The sequence below is a fragment of the Schistocerca gregaria genome, chromosome 2 (genome assembly GCF_023897955.1).
Source record: "Schistocerca gregaria isolate iqSchGreg1 chromosome 2, iqSchGreg1.2, whole genome shotgun sequence".
Taxonomy (NCBI): domain Eukaryota; kingdom Metazoa; phylum Arthropoda; class Insecta; order Orthoptera; family Acrididae; genus Schistocerca; species Schistocerca gregaria.
The window spans coordinates 1,017,592,085-1,017,612,381 of NC_064921.1; the positions used below are offsets into that span (position 1 = coordinate 1,017,592,085).

General features: G+C 36.6%; 1 protein-coding gene across 1 annotated transcript in view; it reads right to left on the reverse strand.

Moving 5' to 3' along the window:
• The window catches only part of LOC126335512 (serine protease snake-like), a 205,031-nt gene that overhangs the window by 37,345 nt on the left and 147,389 nt on the right, over nucleotides 1-20,297 (reverse strand). Inside the window, exons 5-6 of the mRNA XM_049998867.1 lie at nucleotides 10,040-10,146; nucleotides 7,968-8,227 (exon numbers count right to left, since the gene is read on the reverse strand). Of these exons, the coding sequence (XP_049854824.1) occupies nucleotides 7,968-8,227; nucleotides 10,040-10,146 (367 nt within the window). The remainder of the gene's footprint in view (nucleotides 1-7,967; nucleotides 8,228-10,039; nucleotides 10,147-20,297) is intronic.

Sequence of the window (20,297 nt, forward strand, 5' to 3'; positions counted from 1 at the left end):
AATGGGTATAAGGAACATGACCTAATGAACATTGTACATCAATGTACATGACAAGAATGAGACAATAGGTTCACATAAAAAGAGATCTATTATTATGTCATGCAACACTGCACTTTCCAAATGAGTTGCACAGGCATTTTGAAAAAGTAAAAACGGTATTTAAAACAAAAGGTACAGTTGGTTCTAGGCTATGCCACAAATTTAACAACAGTGACAAATATTTGGAATCCTGCCTCTACAAGATCAACTACAAGGACTGTGGAAAGTTTTATATCAGTCAAATAAGGACACATTTCATAAATCAATATAGGGAATGTGTATAACCACAAAAAGAGTACATTTGGTACACATTTTGATAAAGAAAAGCATGTGGGAGGAAATCTACAAGAAAAGAGGGATTTATTGATAAGTTACCAAAATGACAAATGTTGAATCTCCTGGAGGAAATGGGAATTGATGTGTATAGAAAATGGCAACCAGGGTAAGTGCTGAACAAACAGAGTGAAATTAACCTTAATGCTTATTTTTGATCTACTGAGAGCTGCTTCACACACTGCAGCAGACTGGCTTGCAGCATGTGCGCAGTCCACCAGCAGCAAGGAGACTAGGACTCCTCCTGCAAGCTCTGCTACACGAAAACAAGAACTTCTTGCACAGAGGCCACTATACATGCAAGCTAGATTCCACTACAAACACGTTATTAATTATCAAGAGTCTAATTAAATAGTCATTGTTTTGTTAATGATATTCCACCTATGGTTATGTTAAACTGATTTGTCAAGCTAGAATGTTTCTATTAACACATTTGAAGTTACTTCCTCATCTTTTATTATTACTTTTTGAAATGATATGATACTTACTTTGTCAGGGTAGTGGCTTTCTAATGTAACTCTGTACACATTTTAATTGGTTTTAAGTAAGGATTTTGTTTCCACATTTTGTATGTCAATTTATGTTTTATTGTTAGATTCTCATTTTGCCATATGAAGTATTACTAATTAATGACTACACATACTGAGTTTTTTACCTCTGAATTTGCCATACTTTTCACTTACGTTCACTAGTTCAGTGCTATGTACTGCCTCTATATAATGCCCTCAGGACATCATTAGCAATTACTATGTACCTAGGTGTTTAGATATTGTTGATATACATTTATATATATTGGTGTGGTAGCAAAAATATTGTAAATGATAGTTACTTCGTTATGTCATTATAATAGGCACTCTGCCTTTGCCATTTACAGGAGCCTGAAAATTAGTTTTTGCTGTCAGCCAGAAAGTGCTGGGAAACACACGGACCATAATTTTCACTTTGCAAGTCTGCATTTCTCTTTGTGTTCAATGGAAGATAATGTTCTTACTTTTTATTTACTCAGCATGATCAGCAACTATGACTATAAATAAAAGTTTATGAATTTTAACTGTCTGATATATTCTATAGAAGTCCACCTGCACAAAATACAATAATACCCCTATTGGAGCAAAAGATGGCGCCGTTAGGATTGTGTGGTGATATGATGCTCCAAAATCAGTTGAAATTAAATAGTTCTTCATGTAGAAAGTGTAAAAAACGTGTAGTCAAAGGAATTCGGTGCATTAAGTGCAGCTTTTGGTTACATGAGAAGTGCGCAAACGTGTGTCTGAAATTTATAAATGACGATATTCAGTGGACGTGCCTCGACTGTACTAGTGACGAACATGCGCGACTAACATCCGCACTAAGCTCTAAGGACGAAATTATCCGTCTTCTTCAAAGTGACATTGATGCTCTGAAAGCAGAACTGACGTTACTAAAGCAAGAAAATATAGCATTGAAACGTGAAAAGTGTTGTGCATGTGAAAAAACTCAAGTATTGGATGGACCTACTTCGGCAAATACGCGGAGTGATACAACTGACAAAGAACGAAAAAATTCAGCCGCCATTACGAAAGAAAAAGAAACTAAAGATACTGACGTACCAAATAAATATAAGTGGACCAGCGTAACGTACAAAAAAGACAGAAAGAAGCATTATAATAAGACAGAAAGTGAATTTTTTATTATAGGTGACTCATTATTGAAAAACATAATCGTACCAAACTCCGAAATTGACGTTCGGCCTGGAATCAGGACGCATCAATTGCATACACACCTAAACAACGTCTTAAACTCAAGAGAGAACGCAGGAAATAAGCATAGCAGAAATCCAAAAGGTGTTTTTATCCATGTGGGAACAAATTCGCTTCGAACCAACAGTGAGGAAGAAATTGTAAACCACACAAGGAACCTCATCCGAACGGCCAGAAGACTGTACCCGAATTCCAGAATAATAATAAGTGGCATTGTGTACAGGAGATCGGTGAGTGACAGCTATGTGCAGCGAATAAACGGCGATATTAAAGAACAGTGCAATAAGCTAGGAGTCGTTTTTATTGATCCCAACAAATTTCTAAGTGCAAAGTGTCTTGCCAAAGATGGTCTACATCTGAACAGGTTGGGCTCAAAAATATTCAGTAAGATGTTCTTAGATACTTGCCAGATCATAAAAAATAAGGGAAACTTATAAGTAGTGATGGGGGTGAAAAAACGTGTGTAGCATTAAGAAAGAAAAAACCAAACCATTATCTGGCAAGAAATATGCTAAAGCCTGTAAGAAATAGTCAAAGTAGGTATGTTATCCACTGGAATATAAATGGCTTAAACACTGATGCTTCTAATAATAAAAGCTCCAAAATAGATGAATTGGAAATCATTCTGTCAGAATATGCAAATATTAAAGTTGTTTGTTTAAATGAACACTGGTTGACTGAGGGGACAATTAAAATTCTGAACAAAATAGGGAACTTCAGATTAGCAAGTAGCTTTTGTAGAAGAAACAAGTTACGTGGAGGCTCATGTATACTTCTACACAATGACATAAATTATGAGACCAGAAACTGTTTTAATTATTTAAATGAAGAATGTGTGTTCGAGAGCTGTTGTGTAGAAATAGTGGACTCGCTAGCAAATGTTATAATAATCTCAATATACAGAATTCCAGGGACATCAACAACAGAACTATTCTTATCTAAGCTTCAAATTATGCTAGAAGACCTTTGTAGAGAAACAAAGAAAAAAGTTGTAATAGCTGCTGATTTTAATATTGATATCACATGTAATAGTAGCCAAGCTTCAAGGTTCACTGACTTAGTTAAGAAATATGGTTTCAAATTGAATTTCTTTGAATCTACCAGGGACAATGGGCAATCAGCAACATGCATTGACAATGTTCTAACTAATTATGTATATGAAGATGTGTATAAATTTTGTGTAGATCTAGGTATTTCAGATCATTATGTATTGTTTATTGAGCTGCCACAGACAGACACAAACATTTCACATACAAGAACCCATATGAGCAGGAACTTTAGCAAAGAAAACTTGCTAACATTTAGTGAGAAGCTAAGAGATAAAACATGGCCTTTTGATTATGGTAACTCAAGTGATAAAAACTTTGAGAAATTCCTAAATAGTTTTCTTGCAGACTTTAATGAAACATTTCCACCTAGACTCTGCAGCAATAAGATAACAATTACAGTAAAGTGGATTACCCAGGGCATAAAAATTTCCAGTGTAAGGAAAAGGCAACTGCACAGAGAACTAAAATATAATAAAGATATAAATTTCATTAAATATGTTAGACTCTATAAAACCATATTTAAAAGAGTTGTCAAGGCAGCAAAACAACTGGCAAACAACAGGTTAATTTTAAATCATAAAAATAAGACAAAGGCTGTGTGGTCAGTCATTAAATCTGAGTTAGGTGTTAAAGCCTGTAACCAAGAAATTCCAAAAATTGACATTGAAGGAAAAACTGTTGTAAATCCAACTCAAATACCAGAGTACTTTAATGAATTCTTTATAAATGTAGCAAAATCTGATGTAGATGTAGCAGATTATCACAACAAAGTAAATCCCTTTGGCCTAGGCAAAAACTCTGAAAACTTTACAAAATTCTCAAAAGTTTCTTTTGAGGATGTAGAAAATGCTATTTTAACATTAAGAAACAAAAAATCTGCAGGTTGGGATAGAATACCCACCAAAGTTATTAAAGTGGTACACAATAGAATTGCAAACCCACTAGCTCAGATAATAAATCAATGTTTTGAAGAGGGCTGTTTCCCAGAGGTACTGAAATATGCTGAAGTCAAACCACTCTTCAAGAAGGGATCAAGAGAGATCATGGGAAATTATCGTCCTATCTCAATTCTCCCAGTCCTATCTAAAATATTTGAAAAACTTGCTGTTGCTCAAATCCAAAACTTCATTGCAAAATATTCTGTTATTCTAAACAATCAATTTGGTTTTCAGCAAGGGAAAAACACCGTAGATGCAGTTAACAGTTTCATTGAGAAAATAAGTACGTCATTAGACAAGAGAAATAAGGTGGCAGGAATTTTCTGCGACCTCACAAAGGCATTCGATTCCGTAAACCACGCATTGCTTGTTTACAAACTTGAAAAGTATGGCATTGGCGGCAGTGCCCTACAATGGCTTAAATCCTACTTATCCAACAGAAAGCAAAGAGTTAGCATTTCTTCAAATGGCGCATATTATTTTTCTGACTGGAAAAAAATTACTGAGGGTGTTCCACAAGGCTCCATATTAGGCCCAGTCCTATTTCTCTTTTATGTTAATGACTTACCATTAAATATCAGCTCCCCATCAGTTCTGTTCGCAGATGATACTTCTGTCTTAGTTGAAGATCAGGATTCAGAAAAAATTCTCAAATCTGTGATCAGTACCCTCAGTACCTTAGAAACTTGGTTTCAGCTAAATGGGCTGAATCTAAACATATCTAAGACTCACGTGATGCAGTTCAAAACCAAACAGTCAAAATGTGAGCAAATTAAGATTGTACACAACAACCAAGTTATAGAAGAAGTTGACTCAGTCAAATTCTTAGGTCTAAAAGTAGATGAAAATTTGAGGTGGCAGGCACACATTGAATACCTTGCAAACAAATTGAGCAGCTTTGCATTTGCAATGCAAATATTATCAACTGCAACGGACATTGACACGCGGAAAGTAGCATATACAAGCTACTTTGAATCCATTATTAGGTATGGTATTGTTTTTTGGGGTAACTCGACAAACATAGTGCGGATACTAAAAATACAGAAAAAAATCATACGAAATATGTGCACTGCCAATCACAAAGAACCATGTCGACCATTATTTAGGAAACTCAAAATATTAACTCTGCCATCCTTATACATATATGAGATTATTATATTTTTGTACTCCAGACGCGACTTATTTGAGGGAAACCATTTTGTCCATTCACATGATACCAGAAACAAAGAAAATTTTATGCTCCCCACCCACCGCCTCAGACTGTTTGCCCAGGGACCTCAATACATGGGAATGAAAATTTTTAATAAATTAAAAGGGAACAAGTTGATGCAGATGAATTTAGGTTCACTTAAAAGAAAGCTATATGAGGTACTGACAATGAAGTGTTATTACTCAGTGGATGAATTCATGCAGGACAATCTGGAAATTTGAGCTGGGTACAATGTGTTACATGTTCCAAGAAATATCCTTATAGTGTTGTTATTTATTATAGTGCTATCATTAATTAATGTAAAAATCATTGTAATTGTTTTATAAATTTTTGACATGTCTCCTGTACGCAAACCAAATGGATTGCAAATGTACGTCATGAGATGAATAAAACACAATTCACAACACAATTCACAATTCACTGTTGAATAGTCTATTGCCCTGACTTCTAACCACTAAAAGTTAATTGCTTGTCTTAAAAGTGGAAAATGGATTCAAGTCTGCCCATCCCCTATGTCATCCAAAGCCAGGCTCATGCAGACCTTTGACTAACATGAACAGATTGCTATCTTGGCGTGAAGTGTCTCATCCCACTGCCTGTCTACCTGTATTTATACATGAACAAAACACACAAACACACACACAGAATTACGAGCTTTCGCAACTGGCAGTTGCTTCGTCAGGAAAGAGGGAAGGAGAGGGAAAAATGAAAGGATGTGGGTTTTAAGGAAGAGGGTAAGGAGTCATTCCAATCCCGGGAGCGGAAAGACTTCCCTTAGGGGAAAAAAAGGACAGGTGTACACTCGCACACACACACACACACACACATGTGCGGATGGATATGTGTGTGTGTGTGTGTGTGCGCGCGAGTGTACACCTGTCCTTTTTTTCCCCTAAGGGAAGTCTTTCCGCTCCCGGGATTGGAATGACTCCTTACCCTCTCCCTTAAAACCCACATCCTTTCATTTTTCCCTCTCCTTCCCTCTTTCCTGACGAAGCAACTGCCAGTTGCGAAAGCTTGTAATTCTGTGTGTGTGTTTGTGTGTTTTGTTCATGTACCTGTCTGCCGGTGCTTTCCCACTTGGTAAGTCTTGGAATCTTTGTTTTTAATATATTTTTCCCATGTGGAAGTTTCTTTCTATTTTATTTACATCATCATGTATTTATATATGGACATACGGACCACCAAACGGAACATTTGCTATCAACTGCCCAACACACAGGCAGCAGCATCTAAATGGCCGCTTTCTCAGACATGTATTAATTAATAGTTCTGTTGTTTAATGATTTGCAGTCTTCTTAATTTTTACATAAACATAATTAAGTTTGCTTTAGTTACTGAAAATTTTTTAGCCCAACGGCATTTAAACTTCGTGATTATAATTTTTAGAATGTAACTAACAGTAGAACATGGTCTCTGAATTGTTTTTAACATTTCTTGTATTCATAGCTATTTACAACACATTTTTGAAACTTGGTGCAGCTCTATTATTGCATTATTGTAATCAATTCTATTACAAACACTAATTATGCTTTATCTATCATGAATACAGACATTTTCATTCCAAAACTAGTTTTTAGTAAATAACTTGGAAACTAGGTGTCACATAATTACTGTTTTTCTGTAAAACTGAGGCTAACATATGAATTTTCATCTTTCTGTGTCTTCTAACATTTGGCACCTTCAGTTTTTGGTATATACGTATACAAAAAAAATTAGACCAAAATTATAGCCCTGATGAGGATGAGACTTGTAAGTTTTAATGGAGACATGTTTTTGCATATTATGACCAATTTTCAGTTTCCTAGTTTTTTTAATTTAGCGCAACATTTTTTTTTTTTTTTTTTTTTTTTTTTTTTTTTTTTTTTTTTTTTTTTGCAAAACTTATTCATTTGAACTTCTGAGACCTAAGAATGTCAACATTAATATACAGAAGCATACACTGATGATTATTGTGTAGTCCTTTGTATGTTGAGCACAGGCATGTTATGATGACGTGGCGGCTCTCTCTCTTTTGCCTCTGTACCTCTTACAATGATACAATGCTTGTCTTGCATGACTGGAATGCATGGTTGTTAGTCATGTTATTGTTTTTGTATTTGTCACTCATGTATTTCTAGATGTTTTGTAGATTAACTTGATGGGTTTATCATACCATTGCTTTCTGTTCATAACAGATCTGAAAATTGCAATAGCTGAAACTGATGATTGTAAACTTATGTAATCAAGACAGACCTTTACAAATAACATGTATATATGTTGTCACCTAAATTCTTATCTCGTTACATTAAGCTGTCAGAAATGATATTCACTGAATATCCACACAGAAGGTAGTTGAAGGGGTTTGGAAATCTGCAGATGCCCATTGGTGCCTATGTTTCTGATGCTCTGTAGCAACATTAGTTGAGCTTCCTGGACATTGCTACTATCCTCACTTTGTTCTTACAGGTACCTTCTACAACACATTTTGTATGTGGTTTTAGAACATGTACTTGTGAATTGGATAATAACTGGTTACTTTGGAAGTATTATGCAGAGCACTTCATTACAGTGTAAAGTTGCATGACATATAAATTTCCAGGTAAGTAATTTTTTGTTCTTACATTTTGCAATGGTGTGTATTTTTTAAAATTTAATGCATTTCACTTTTTATACTCACCATATTCAATTTTACCCCAACCAGTAGCAACTGTCTTGCTGACAGAGAATTTATCATGTGTGTAGAGACAAGCAGGTCGTATAAACTTGTTGAAATCTACACGCTCACTAAGACGTAACAGAGCAATATCATTGTATTTGCTTGGTCCTTTGTATTCAGGATGGCGCACTAAATCTGCAATGTGATAATCAACAGGTTGTGCTCCATCATCATCACGTTTCAGATTCATCTCACCAAGACGAACTATCACTGCAGGATACCTGTAATTTGTTAAACCGCCTTTTTGTTAAGAAATAAGTAAAAATAATTTTTATAGTATGTATTTAAAGACAAGTTAGTAACATTTTCTATAACTGACATCAGTATGGTTCCCAGTTTGTATATGAAACACTGGAAATACAGAGTTTCATTTTAGCAGCTCAGATGTAATAGTTTGGCAGTGATCATAGATAGTTGCCTGTCGATCATATTCATATAAAATGTTGTGCAGAAACTGCAGAAGAGCTGGTATATAACCTGACTGCTTTCACTGTCAGCCCCACCTCTGATAGGGAAACACAGGCCTGTAACACGAAAGGAGTAGAACGCATCGGGTGAGTGAATCTTGCAGGTATTGCACCTGAGTGCTCCATAGGGATATCGTTCATGCGGTAAGAGGTTGGGCATGGAAGTGGCACTGTGATAGGGGCAGACTAGGTTATTGTGTACATTGGATGGGCTGCTGATAACCACTTTAGGAGTGTGAGAATTATTGTGAATAGGATGTTCCTGGATTCTTGGCATGTTAATAGATAGCTAAGGATAGTTAAAGTGTTAATGAAGGGCATAGTTCTATTGCTCCAGTCTGCAATGGTATTGTGTTATGAGGGGTCCGTTCTTTTGCAGCTGACTCTTGAGTTTTATGGAAGGATTGGGTATGTTTAAGGATGTGGCAATTGAAAATTGTTTATGAGCTAGATTTGGGGGACAGTGCCAGTGTGAAGATCTTAGCAACACTTCAGTACACCGGGAACGAAATTCTGGCCACTCAAGATACAGTGTCCACAGGTGGCCATAACATAGGGAAGTGATTTTTTGGTCAGGAATGGATAACAGCTTTCAAAATGCAGGTACTGTTGTTGGTTAGTGGGCTTGACAGAAGTATGGATGGAGCCATCAGAATGGTGGAATTCAGTGTCCAGGAATGTGGCACATTGAGCTGAGGAGGATGCTGGGAAGTGAAATGGAGAGAAGGGGGAGTTGGACGGATGTTGGAGTGGTAGTGTTTGATAGCACAAGGCTGTGGACTTGAGGGATGTTTGTGTCTATGGAGAAGGCATCAACAGTGATGAGTGTGCACCCAGATGATAATGGAGTGGGAATTTTTGAGTGTCAGTGAAGGATGTGGTTCACATCTTTAACATGAGCAACTGGTTAGTGGTGTTCATTGACAGGAGCATAATATCTTTTAGTGGGAGCACAGTAACCAGTATAGTGGGGCATCATGGATTGTTGGATTCTACTGTTTGGTGTGATGTTACCTTTAGTCTCAAATAATTTACATTCTACCAGGACTTTCCACACCACATTAATGAAATCAATGTTAAGTTCTCCAGAGTATCTTGAGATCTACTGTAATTATTTTGTGCATCTCTTTTCAAAATGCGATCTCAACCAACATCATGTGTGTAGTGCATGTATGGAAGAGGTACAAGGGGATGTGAGGGGTGATGGTGATCCTAAGTTGAATTCCACTGAAGTGTTAATGCAGGCACATTCAGCAACAAATGCAAAGTAATACAGCAGATGGTGACTAATTTTGAACTTAATTCACAATTTAGTGCAATCTGTGTGCGACTTATCATTTAGACACAGGTAAATCATTACCTTTCTAATTTTTTGTTTAGTGTAAATGTGATCAGTAACTATATTTGATGACATTTTGTTTAATTTTATTAAATTTACAACTAACACTAATAGACAATATTCATGAGAACACTTTTGTTTTGTTACATTGTGTCTTTAACTAACATGTAAAACAGGAATAATGGTTAGCAGAATACAATCCTAGTTGTGCTGAGGTCTGTACTCACTTTCCAATACGTGTGCAGTGTGCAGCAGTAAGGACATAATATTCACTGATTAACGATCCCCCACAGCTCCATACCAGGTTACCATCAACTTGATAACCAATAGCAGCCTGTTAACATATATTGTTTATAACACATATGTAGCTAAGTAGTAGTAGTAGTAGTAGTAGTAGTAAAGTTTTAACATGATAGGGAAGATAGAAAATCTGAAAACCATTGGAGTGAAATGGAAATAAGGTAAGGATATCTGGCCAGATGAGTATAGGGTAACATCAACAACAGTAGAAAGTGGTGTAATGAGAACGGGATTCATGAACAGGAAGGTAGGGCAGAGAGTGAGTTACTGTCACCATTACAGTGATAGGGTTGTTATCATAATTGACATAAATGAACACCAACAACAATAGTTCAGGTATGAATACTGATGCTGCAAGCAGAAAATGTAGAAAGAGAAAATGTATATGTGGATACTGAACAGGTAATTCAGTATGTAAAGGGAGAAGAAAATCTAATAGTCATGGGGCATTGGAATGCATTTGTAGAGGGAGGAGAAGAAAAGTGGCTCATGGAAGAGTATGGGCTTGGCAGTATTAATGAAAGGACAAAGACTCAGTTCTGACATATGTTTTAGCTTGTAACAGCAAATGCTGTCTTGAAAAATCACAAGAGGAGAAGGTACACTTTGAAAAGGCCAAGAGCTATGGGAAGATTTCAGAAAGATTACATCATGGACAGGCAGAGATTCTAAACTGAGATACTGAATTGTAAGCCATACCCGAGAGCAAATATAGACTCAGATCACACTGCAGTAATGACGAAGAGTAGACTAACTTTAAGAAACTGGTAAGGAAAAATCAGTGCACAAAGAAGTGGGATACAGCAGTACTAAGGAATGAAAAGATACACTTGAAATCCTCTGAGGCTGTAGACAATGTGATGATGAATAACTCAGTTGGAAGGTCAGTTGAAGAGGAATGGGCATCTATAAAAAGGGCAATCACTGAAGACAGACGTAAAAACCTTGGTACAGGGTAGGTAACTGCGAAGAAACCACGGGTAACAGAAGAAATACTTCAGTTGATCAATGAAAGATTGAAGTACAAATATTTTCAGCAAAATTCATTGATACGGAAATAAAAGTTACTTAGGAATGAAAGAAACAGAAAGTGCATAGACCTAAGGCAAAATGGTTGCATGAAAAATGTGAAGAAACTGAACACGAAATAATTGTTGGACAGACTGACTCTACGCACAAAAAATAACTTTGGTGAAATTGAGAGCAGGGGTAGCAACATCAAGAATGCAATGGGAATCCGAGATTGGTGGAAAGAGTATATTAAAGGCCTCTAGAGGGGGAAAGACTTTGTCTGATGATGTGACAGAAGAGGAAACAGGAATAGCCAAGGAAGTGCTGTGGGATCCAGTATTAGAATATTAGAATCGTACTGAAAAGAGCTTTGGAAGATCAAAGATAAGGTAGAAGGGATAGAGGTCACATTCCATCAGAACTTCTAAAATCATTGGGTGAAGTGGCAACAAAACCACTATTCATATTGGGGAGTAGGATGCATAAGGTTGGCAATATCTCATTAGAGTTATGGGAAAATGTTATTCACACAGTTTTGAAGATAGTGAAAGCATAACAGCTCATGCATCTCAGTTGCTACAAGAATAATACATGGAAGAACAGAAAACAAAACTTAAACTCTGTTAGATGATTATTAGCCTGGATTTATAAAAGGTAAAGGGACCAGAGAAGCAGCTCTGATGTTTCAGTTAATAATGGAAGCAAGATTGAACAAAAATCTGGAAACTATCATAGGATTTGTTGACTCAGGAAAAGTGTTTGACAGTGCCAACTGGTGAAAAATGTTCTGAATTCTGAGAAAATGGGGGTTAACGTGGAAATTTACTCATAACAGATTGAGATTTTCTGGTCTGCACCACACATCATTCAACTGTAGGTGAGTGGTTTCCTTTCCTTATGTTCTGCTTGTTTTCATCCTAGAATTAAAATTATGTAGTAACAACAAAAAACGTAGTTCACATAAAGTAACTGAAGAAAACTTCATCTCAACTAAAAACATCACTTAGAATATAAAAAAAATATGAAAAATGAACACTTAAATCATTCTGTGGGAGCTAAAATTTACTTATTTTATTCAAATGGTCATTTCTCCCTATATATGTGGGAGCCAACAAAATATTTTCACGTTTGAAGGAGAAAGTTGGTGACTGAAGTTTTGTGAAAAGCTCTCACTGAAACAAGATACAATTTTAATTATTGGTATCCAACTTGTGTAATACCATCTTCCTTTTTTGCAGTAATATCTTTCTTCAAACTTTCTCAGTGTCCACCTTCAATCTTTACTCTGTAAGGATCCCATATTGTGCAGCAAAACTGCAGGAAAGGATGGGTGAGCACAATGTAAGCAGTCTCTTTGCATCATCTAAATTTTCTGCTAATATATCACACATTTTGGTTTGCATTCCAAACTACATTTTCTGTGTGATCATTGCAAATTAGGCTGTTCATAATTGTAACCCCCAGGTATTTAGTTGAATTCACAGTTTTCAAATTTGTGTGATTTATCATGTAACCAAAATTTAATGGATTCCCTTTAGTACTCACCAGAATGATCTCTCACTTTTTGTTGCCAGTTTTTGCACCTTACAGGTATCACACATGAAGCATTTTTCAATAGGTTTTGATCTTCAGATGACTTTATTTGGTCATAAATGATAGCATCTTCAACAAATAATCTAAGAGGGTAACTCAGAGTGTCTCCTAAATTGTTTATATAAATTAGGGACAGTAGGACGGCCTGTTACAGTTCCTTGTGGAACACCAGATATCATGTACATTTTGCTCACCGACTTTCCATCAGTTACTACAAACTGTGAGCTTTCTAGCAAGAAATCATAGATCTAGTTGTGCAACTATATCAACACACTGTAGGCACACAGTTTTATTAGAATCCACTTGTAAGGATCTGTGTCAAAAGACTTCTGGAAATCTAGACATATGGACTTAAGATCATTCATTCATGTGAACAAAGGGAGAGTTGTGTTTCACACGAATATTTTCTGTATCTGTGCTATGTAACAATAGATCATTTTGTGAATCCTACTGCCAATCGATGTTAGTGACAGGGGTCTGTAATTCAGCAGACTAGTTTCTTTTCCTTTCTTAAATATTGGTGTGACCTGTGCAACTTTTCCTGAGTACACATCTTTCAGAGAGCAAACAGTTATATATAATAGCTATGGCACTATTGTGACAGTGCACTCTGAAAGAAATCTAGATGATGAACAATCTGGATTAGAAGCCTCACCTTTATTTACAGATTTAAGTTGCTTAGCTCACTGATGACATAGACTTCTAAGTTACTCATGTTTGCAGCTGTTCTTGACTACTTCTGGAAAACTTACTTTGTCTTCTTTGCCAAAGGAGTTTTAGGAAACCATATTTAGGAACTCAGCTTTATTGGCACTAATACTGGTAACATCACTGCTATCACGCAGTCAATGTATTGATTGCGTCTTGCCACTGATCACATCTCTGAATTATATATTTCTGTTGATGTATAATGGAAAATAAGAGAACAATATTTGTTGAAAATGGTGGTATGCAGTATATTTAGGAATGCATTGTGAAAGGAGAGTGTAATTTTGATTCTTCCCAGAATGAACCTTTCTATCTGCAGTGAAGTGTATCTTATTTAAAAACCTCAATTACTAAGGAAAACTGTTTGCCAGACCATAACTCAAACCTAGAAGCTTGCCATTTGCATTCTTTGCTCTTACCAACTAAGTGACACAGCTATGACTCACAATCAGCTTCAAAGATTTATTTCTTCCACTACAACTCTCCTACTTATCAAACTGCACAAATTTTACACTGATAGTCATAACTAGACACTCACAGCCTCAAGCCATCATGAGACACATCTAAATACTCAGCAGTATGGGCACAGCATGCAAGAGACAAGGTCCCAGGGAGGCACACAATTTTAATCAGTCAGGAATATTTCAATTTTTATTTTTGTTTGTAAGATAAAATTTTGCTGTTGCTAATATGAATATGATACTGGAAAATACTGGATGGAATATAAATAATGAAATAATGGGAAGAGGAATGGTAATTATTCATGAGATAGTTGAGCAGTTGACATGCAGATAGACATAATTGGAATTTTGACTAAGTTTTCAAACTAGGACCCCTCAGAGCTAGTACACATGGAAACCCTCCTCCCTACATAAACACAGACATAGAAAAATAAAAGAATATGGCTGCATTGTCCTGGCATTTAAAATGTGTATGGGGGTATGTAAATTCCCTTACTGAAGTAGTTGATCCAAATCTCTGGTACATTTGATTATACAAACTTGCTTATGTATGACACACAGTACAGATGGTATGTATTGGGTCTCATCCCTTTGGGTTATTGTCAAGTTTTTCATCTCATGAATTATTTTGAGACAGAGGAGGTACATAGAGACACAAAGGAAAACCTACCTATATATTTAATACTGTAGTTTTCTATTATATGATCTATTAAATATGAAATGAATAATATTCAAACTTATACAAAATGAATTTAGAAAGTTTTGGTTTGAAGAAACCCTGAAAGTAACAATATAGTTTGTTGTATTAAAAATGTTTTATTTAAAGAGAAATCATATGATATACACGCCGTCTGGTAAGTCTTCTCTGACCCAGGGTTTTGGGTGTCTTTTATGAACTCTCTCCTTTTCCTAAACCTCATCAGCCTCTTTCCTTATGCCCTCTTCCTTCCCCTTCAATGCTTCTTCCAGAAGGAGGAGCCACTGGCTTAAATGCCTTTATATATTTTCTGCTGCCACTTGATGAGCAGATATTTTATCCATCCCATTACACTGTATACCACATCTATACTCTGAAAATCACCATTAGATGCATGGCAGAGGGTATGTTCCATTGTAATTGTTATTAGTGTTTCTTCCTGTTCCATTCACGTACGGAGAGTGGGAAAAATGATTGTCTGAATACCTCTGTGTATGCAATAACTATTCTATTCTTACCCTTATGATTCCTATGTGGGGGATACACTGGGGGTTGCAATATATTCTTAGAGTAATCATTTAAAGCCAGTTCTTGAAATGTTGTTGATAGACTTTCTCAGGATACTTTATGTTTGTTGTCAAGAGTCTGCTAGTTCAGTTCTTTCAGTATTTCTGTAACACACTCCCATGGATTAAAAAAAAACCTGTGACCATTCATGCTGTCCTCCACTGTATACGTTTAATATTCCTTAGTAACACCTTTTTTATTTTTATTTTTTTTTTCGCAACATCACACCTTTTTATTTTTTTCTCATTATTAATTTCTATGAACGGTTTTTTTTTTTTTCCTCATTAGTAATACAAAATTTGTACATTGCCACAGAAGACGGCAAAGACAGGCTCTTAAAATTATCTTTGTAGCAAAAGAACAGTGTCCGGACAATATTCAATTTTTTTAAACAACTTTAATTACAATTTTGTTTGAGAGTACTTATGTTTTAGATCTCACACAAAAAGGATGTGTAACTTTTACTTGTGCATCAACGATATGTTCAGTAAATGATGTGTGTGATAAAAAAAATGCAAGAAAATACATATAATAAGAGTTATCATAGACGCAATAATATTTTTATTGAAACTTCCTGGCAGATTAAAACTGTGAGCCAGGCCACGACTCAAACTCGGGACCTTTGCCTTTCATGGGCAAGTGCTCTACCAAATGAGCTATCCAGGCACAACCCACGCCCCGTCCTCACCGCTTCAATTCCACCAGTACCTCATCTCCTACCTTCCGAACTTCACAGTAGCTCTCCTACATAGCTGCATACCTAGCGGAATGTAGTTTTAATCTGCCAGGAAGTTTCATATCAGCGTACACTCTACTGCAGAGTGAAAATTTCATTCTGGAATATTTTTATTTATTACGCAAATATTCATTAACAAGCATGACTTCTTGCTGCAAAATATGGCTTGTGTGATAATCAGTATTGGTATGTTGCATTATATTTTTCTTATGTTGCAAGGAAGACTATTCATGGCACCAATTTAGTTTCAACCAGAATTCACACCTTAATTCCAGTACTGCAAGTACTAATTAACTCTCATTATGTGAATTTCATGTCGATTCATACTCTTTGCGTTAGCTGTTAGGCTCCCTCCCAACACATTTATTCCAAAATCGACCAACAGATCTAACACTATTGGTGACCGATTTTCCAGGAGAAAGTCACAGCTACACATGAACAGACTTTTTCTAGCAAATGTTAAACAAACATATGCAAACATTTTGTCATTATTGTGTAAAAGAAAAACTTATTTCTGTCTACTTTTTTATTGCAAGAATATGTGTGCAACAAAAGCCTTTTTATATGGAAACAAGGAGCAGTGAATTAAAAGGACCAATTTATCTACCAACGGGAAACATAAGTGAGCTGCTTGACTATAAAGAGATGATAGGAATTTTGTGCAATAGCTAGCACGATTACGCATAGTATTGCCTCTCTTGTCATATTTAGCTTTCATTCCTTTTTCCTCAATGTTTCACTAGCAGAAAATTTATTAATTGAAAGTACTAAAAAATCATACCAAATTTTGGTTGGTTGGTTGGTTTGTGGGATTAAAGGGACCAGACTGCTAGCAGGATCAAAATGGCTGACCAAAAATTACCCATTGTTGATTGTAACACAGAAGGTGCTTATCAGCCAAGATAGTGGTGATTTGCACAAACAGATAAATGAAAATGAGGTGCCAACTAGCAGAAAGCTGACATAAAACAGAGATAGGTATCACAAATTTCACAAATGACAGCACAGCTACACAGACAAACTATGATGACATCATGATGCCTTCCAAAGAGACTATTTTACGTATCTCCCAAAGCAATATATATCGCTGCTAAACAAAACAGAGGAACATGAAACAGCAATGCTATTATCATTGCCATTAGCTGTGCTTTGCACGTTAATATACAGATTACCGATAATCGGTGTCCATCATATGTTGTCAAAATGCACCCAAAGTGATGTTCTTTTGTAGTCCACTGAAATGGCAGAACATTGTCACAGTTACAAACAATTTGAATGTGCTTTCTTAGACAAGTACTAGTTGAAAGCCATTTAAGAAAGATAAATAAGTGAAGTCTTTAGCCCAGCTCCATTTAATAGCAAGCATGGAAGTTTGTGGGGTTATTTTGAAAATTATTTAAATAAGACCAGATATTGGACCAATATTATGTCACAGGTGGATATATTGGAGAGCTGACTTCTGCCACACGTAAGGGAAAATTGAGTAACCACACCAGCACATGACACTGAGTACTCTTTTCAGTTTTGGGTTCCATTGACCTGATTTATGTAGAAGCACCATGGCGACATAAAGTAGCAGATAAATAAACACCTCAACCCATCTTTGGAAACCAACCTGTAAACAATAATATTACGACACAACAAGCATGGCAACGATATCTGACTCAGTACATACTAAAAGGGAATGAGTATGTTAATGGAAATGGGGAAAATGCAAGATGTTATCAGAACAATAGGAACAAGTACAACGGACAAGCAAACCACAGTCCACCAGTACAAGACTATCCACTGCTCGTAAGTGCTCATAAGTGGTAACAGCCAGCCATTGTAGTGGCAAGGGGTCGGCAACAATGAAATGCTGCACACTGTGCCACGGCCAACCTCAGGACAACAAAATCGCACAAAATATAATTTTGCAACTCATGCAAAGATGGATAACATGCAGCCAATGACACGAACTGGCATAATGCAACACACACTGTACTGCTCGCTGAAATTACTCTGGCCATTGAGGTCAATGTTCCTGCACTGGCAGAAAACTCCAACCAGTCACAGTGAGACCCCACACTGCTGACCAGGTAGGTGGTGGGGAGCAATACACTTATAAACACAAGTTTGTGACATGAATGATGACTTATACCGACATGAGGAGGAAGGTCTTGTATGAAGAGCAGGTACAGGCAGTTATGAAGAAAACAATATTTGACATGAAGTACACTTAGTTCTAGACACAGGTGCAATGACTAACCTAACGTCAACTGTTTTTTTCAAAGAGTTAAAGAAAAAGAGGTAAAATTCCCATGTTCCAAGTGCAGAATTGTACAATACAGATGGCTACTGGAAACAAATCAAAAGTAGTGAAGTTACAAGCACTTATTCCATTTAAAATAGGACACTTTACTGTCAAATGTAATTTCCTCATCATTGACAGATTAGCTGTAAATTATTTGACTGGGATGGACATCTTTAGAACATATGAGAAGCAAATTGAGTGAGGAAGTGGTAAATGCTACTTCAGTGTAAATTAACAGGTATTTTCTGTTGATTTAATAAAAACGTCAGACAAGAAGGTCAAGCAGAAGGAGGAGTCTGATGTGACTGTTCAATTTGTATTTCCTACTGTATTATTTGTAAACACTCACTATAATGAAAAAGTGCTGGAATTAGATGTAAACTATGAAATGGCAGAGCAAAAGGTAAGTGAGTCCAGCACCTTAAATGAACTGGAGCAAGAGGAACTTACAGATCTGTTATTTACATGTGCACATGTATCTGGAAAATAACCTAGAGTTACCAAGGATTATCAGTACAAAATGGATGTTTACCCACATGAAACGTTTTTGTGCATCATCATAGCCCATTCCTTGTGTGAAAAGAGAGGCAGTACAAGAAGAAATTAATCAAATTATTAAATGGGGGATCATTAACCTTCCTTTTCACGTTACTGTAGCCCCATATTGCCTTTAAGTAAACCAGATGGATCGGTAAGATTGGTTCTGAATGCTCGAGGTATTAATAAGATCCTAGTACCAATTTGAATCAGATCTCACAACCTGGATGAACAACCGTTGAAGTTCCATAATACTCTGCAGTTTACCATATTGGACCTCCGAAGGTCCTACTGGCAAATAGAACTCTATCCAAAAAGTAGAAACTACACAGATTTTGTATGTGGTGATAAAGCTCCGAATTCTGCATCCTGCCATTTGGCCTGAATATAAGTGCAGGCGTATTCACCGCAGCATTAGATAAAGTATTAGGACCAGAGATACTTAGCAAGGCTACATCCTTTGTCTACGACTTGTCAATTGCCACCCCCCCCCCCCCCCCACCATGATCCGAACACATTCAGTTGAGTGAGAAGGTTTTACAGTGTTTTTCAGAATACAGTGTGGCAGCAAACTTAAAAAAGTCTGATTTTGGCAGGGAGAAGGTAAAAAATCTTTCTCACATTATCTCCAAACAATGTATCCTCCCTGAGCCTAAGAAACTTGATGCCGTACACAATTGTCCTGCACCTAAGTACAAGAAACAACTCAAAACGTATTTAGGATTAGCATCATTCTTCCATAAGTTCGTATCCCAAACAACTGATGAACAGTGACGCCCAGCATAATTTATTATGCAGAAACAAACCATGGCTGTGGGATGCCAAGTGCCAAGCGGAGTTCAATAATATTAAGAGGCATTAGTGAATGCAAATATACCAGTCGCCCCAATACTGAGAAGGACTTCTGTCTATGCACACACACTTCCTCACAGGGTCTGGGGGCATGTCTATTCCAGAAGAGAGAAAATGACAATACACAGTGCACATAACAGTAATTTTATTTCTGTTTTCTTTTGAATACTAGTGTTAAGGAAACATGTTCAGAAATAAGAGATTTTACTTGTATTTTGATATATAAAGTAGCAGGTAAGAAACTGAGAGGGATATTAAACAATGCAGCACTTATCTTGACACGAAGAGCAGTGAAGCAGAGCAGAACTTGTGACGCACACTGTGGTGTAATTGCAATGGTGAGCTACATCAGCAGATGAGGCGAAAGCAACTTACAAGCATGGACATGTAAACACGGCCATAGGAGATTTAATTATTAGGCAGTTGACATGATAAATGACTGCCAGCTAATGCAATTAAATGGAAGTTACCAACACACATATTTGTAAGAATTATATACATGTTGTTGTTGTGGTTTTCAGTCCTGAGACTGGTTTGATGCAGCTCTCCAAGCTACTCTATCCTGTGCAAGCTTCTTCATCTTCCAGTACGATTTTTACCCTCCACGGTGCCCTCCAATACTAAATTGGTGATCCCTTGATGCCTCAGAACATGTCCTACCAACCGATTCCTTCTTCTGGTCAAGTTGTGCCACAAACTTCTCTTCTCCCCAATCCCATTCAATACTTCC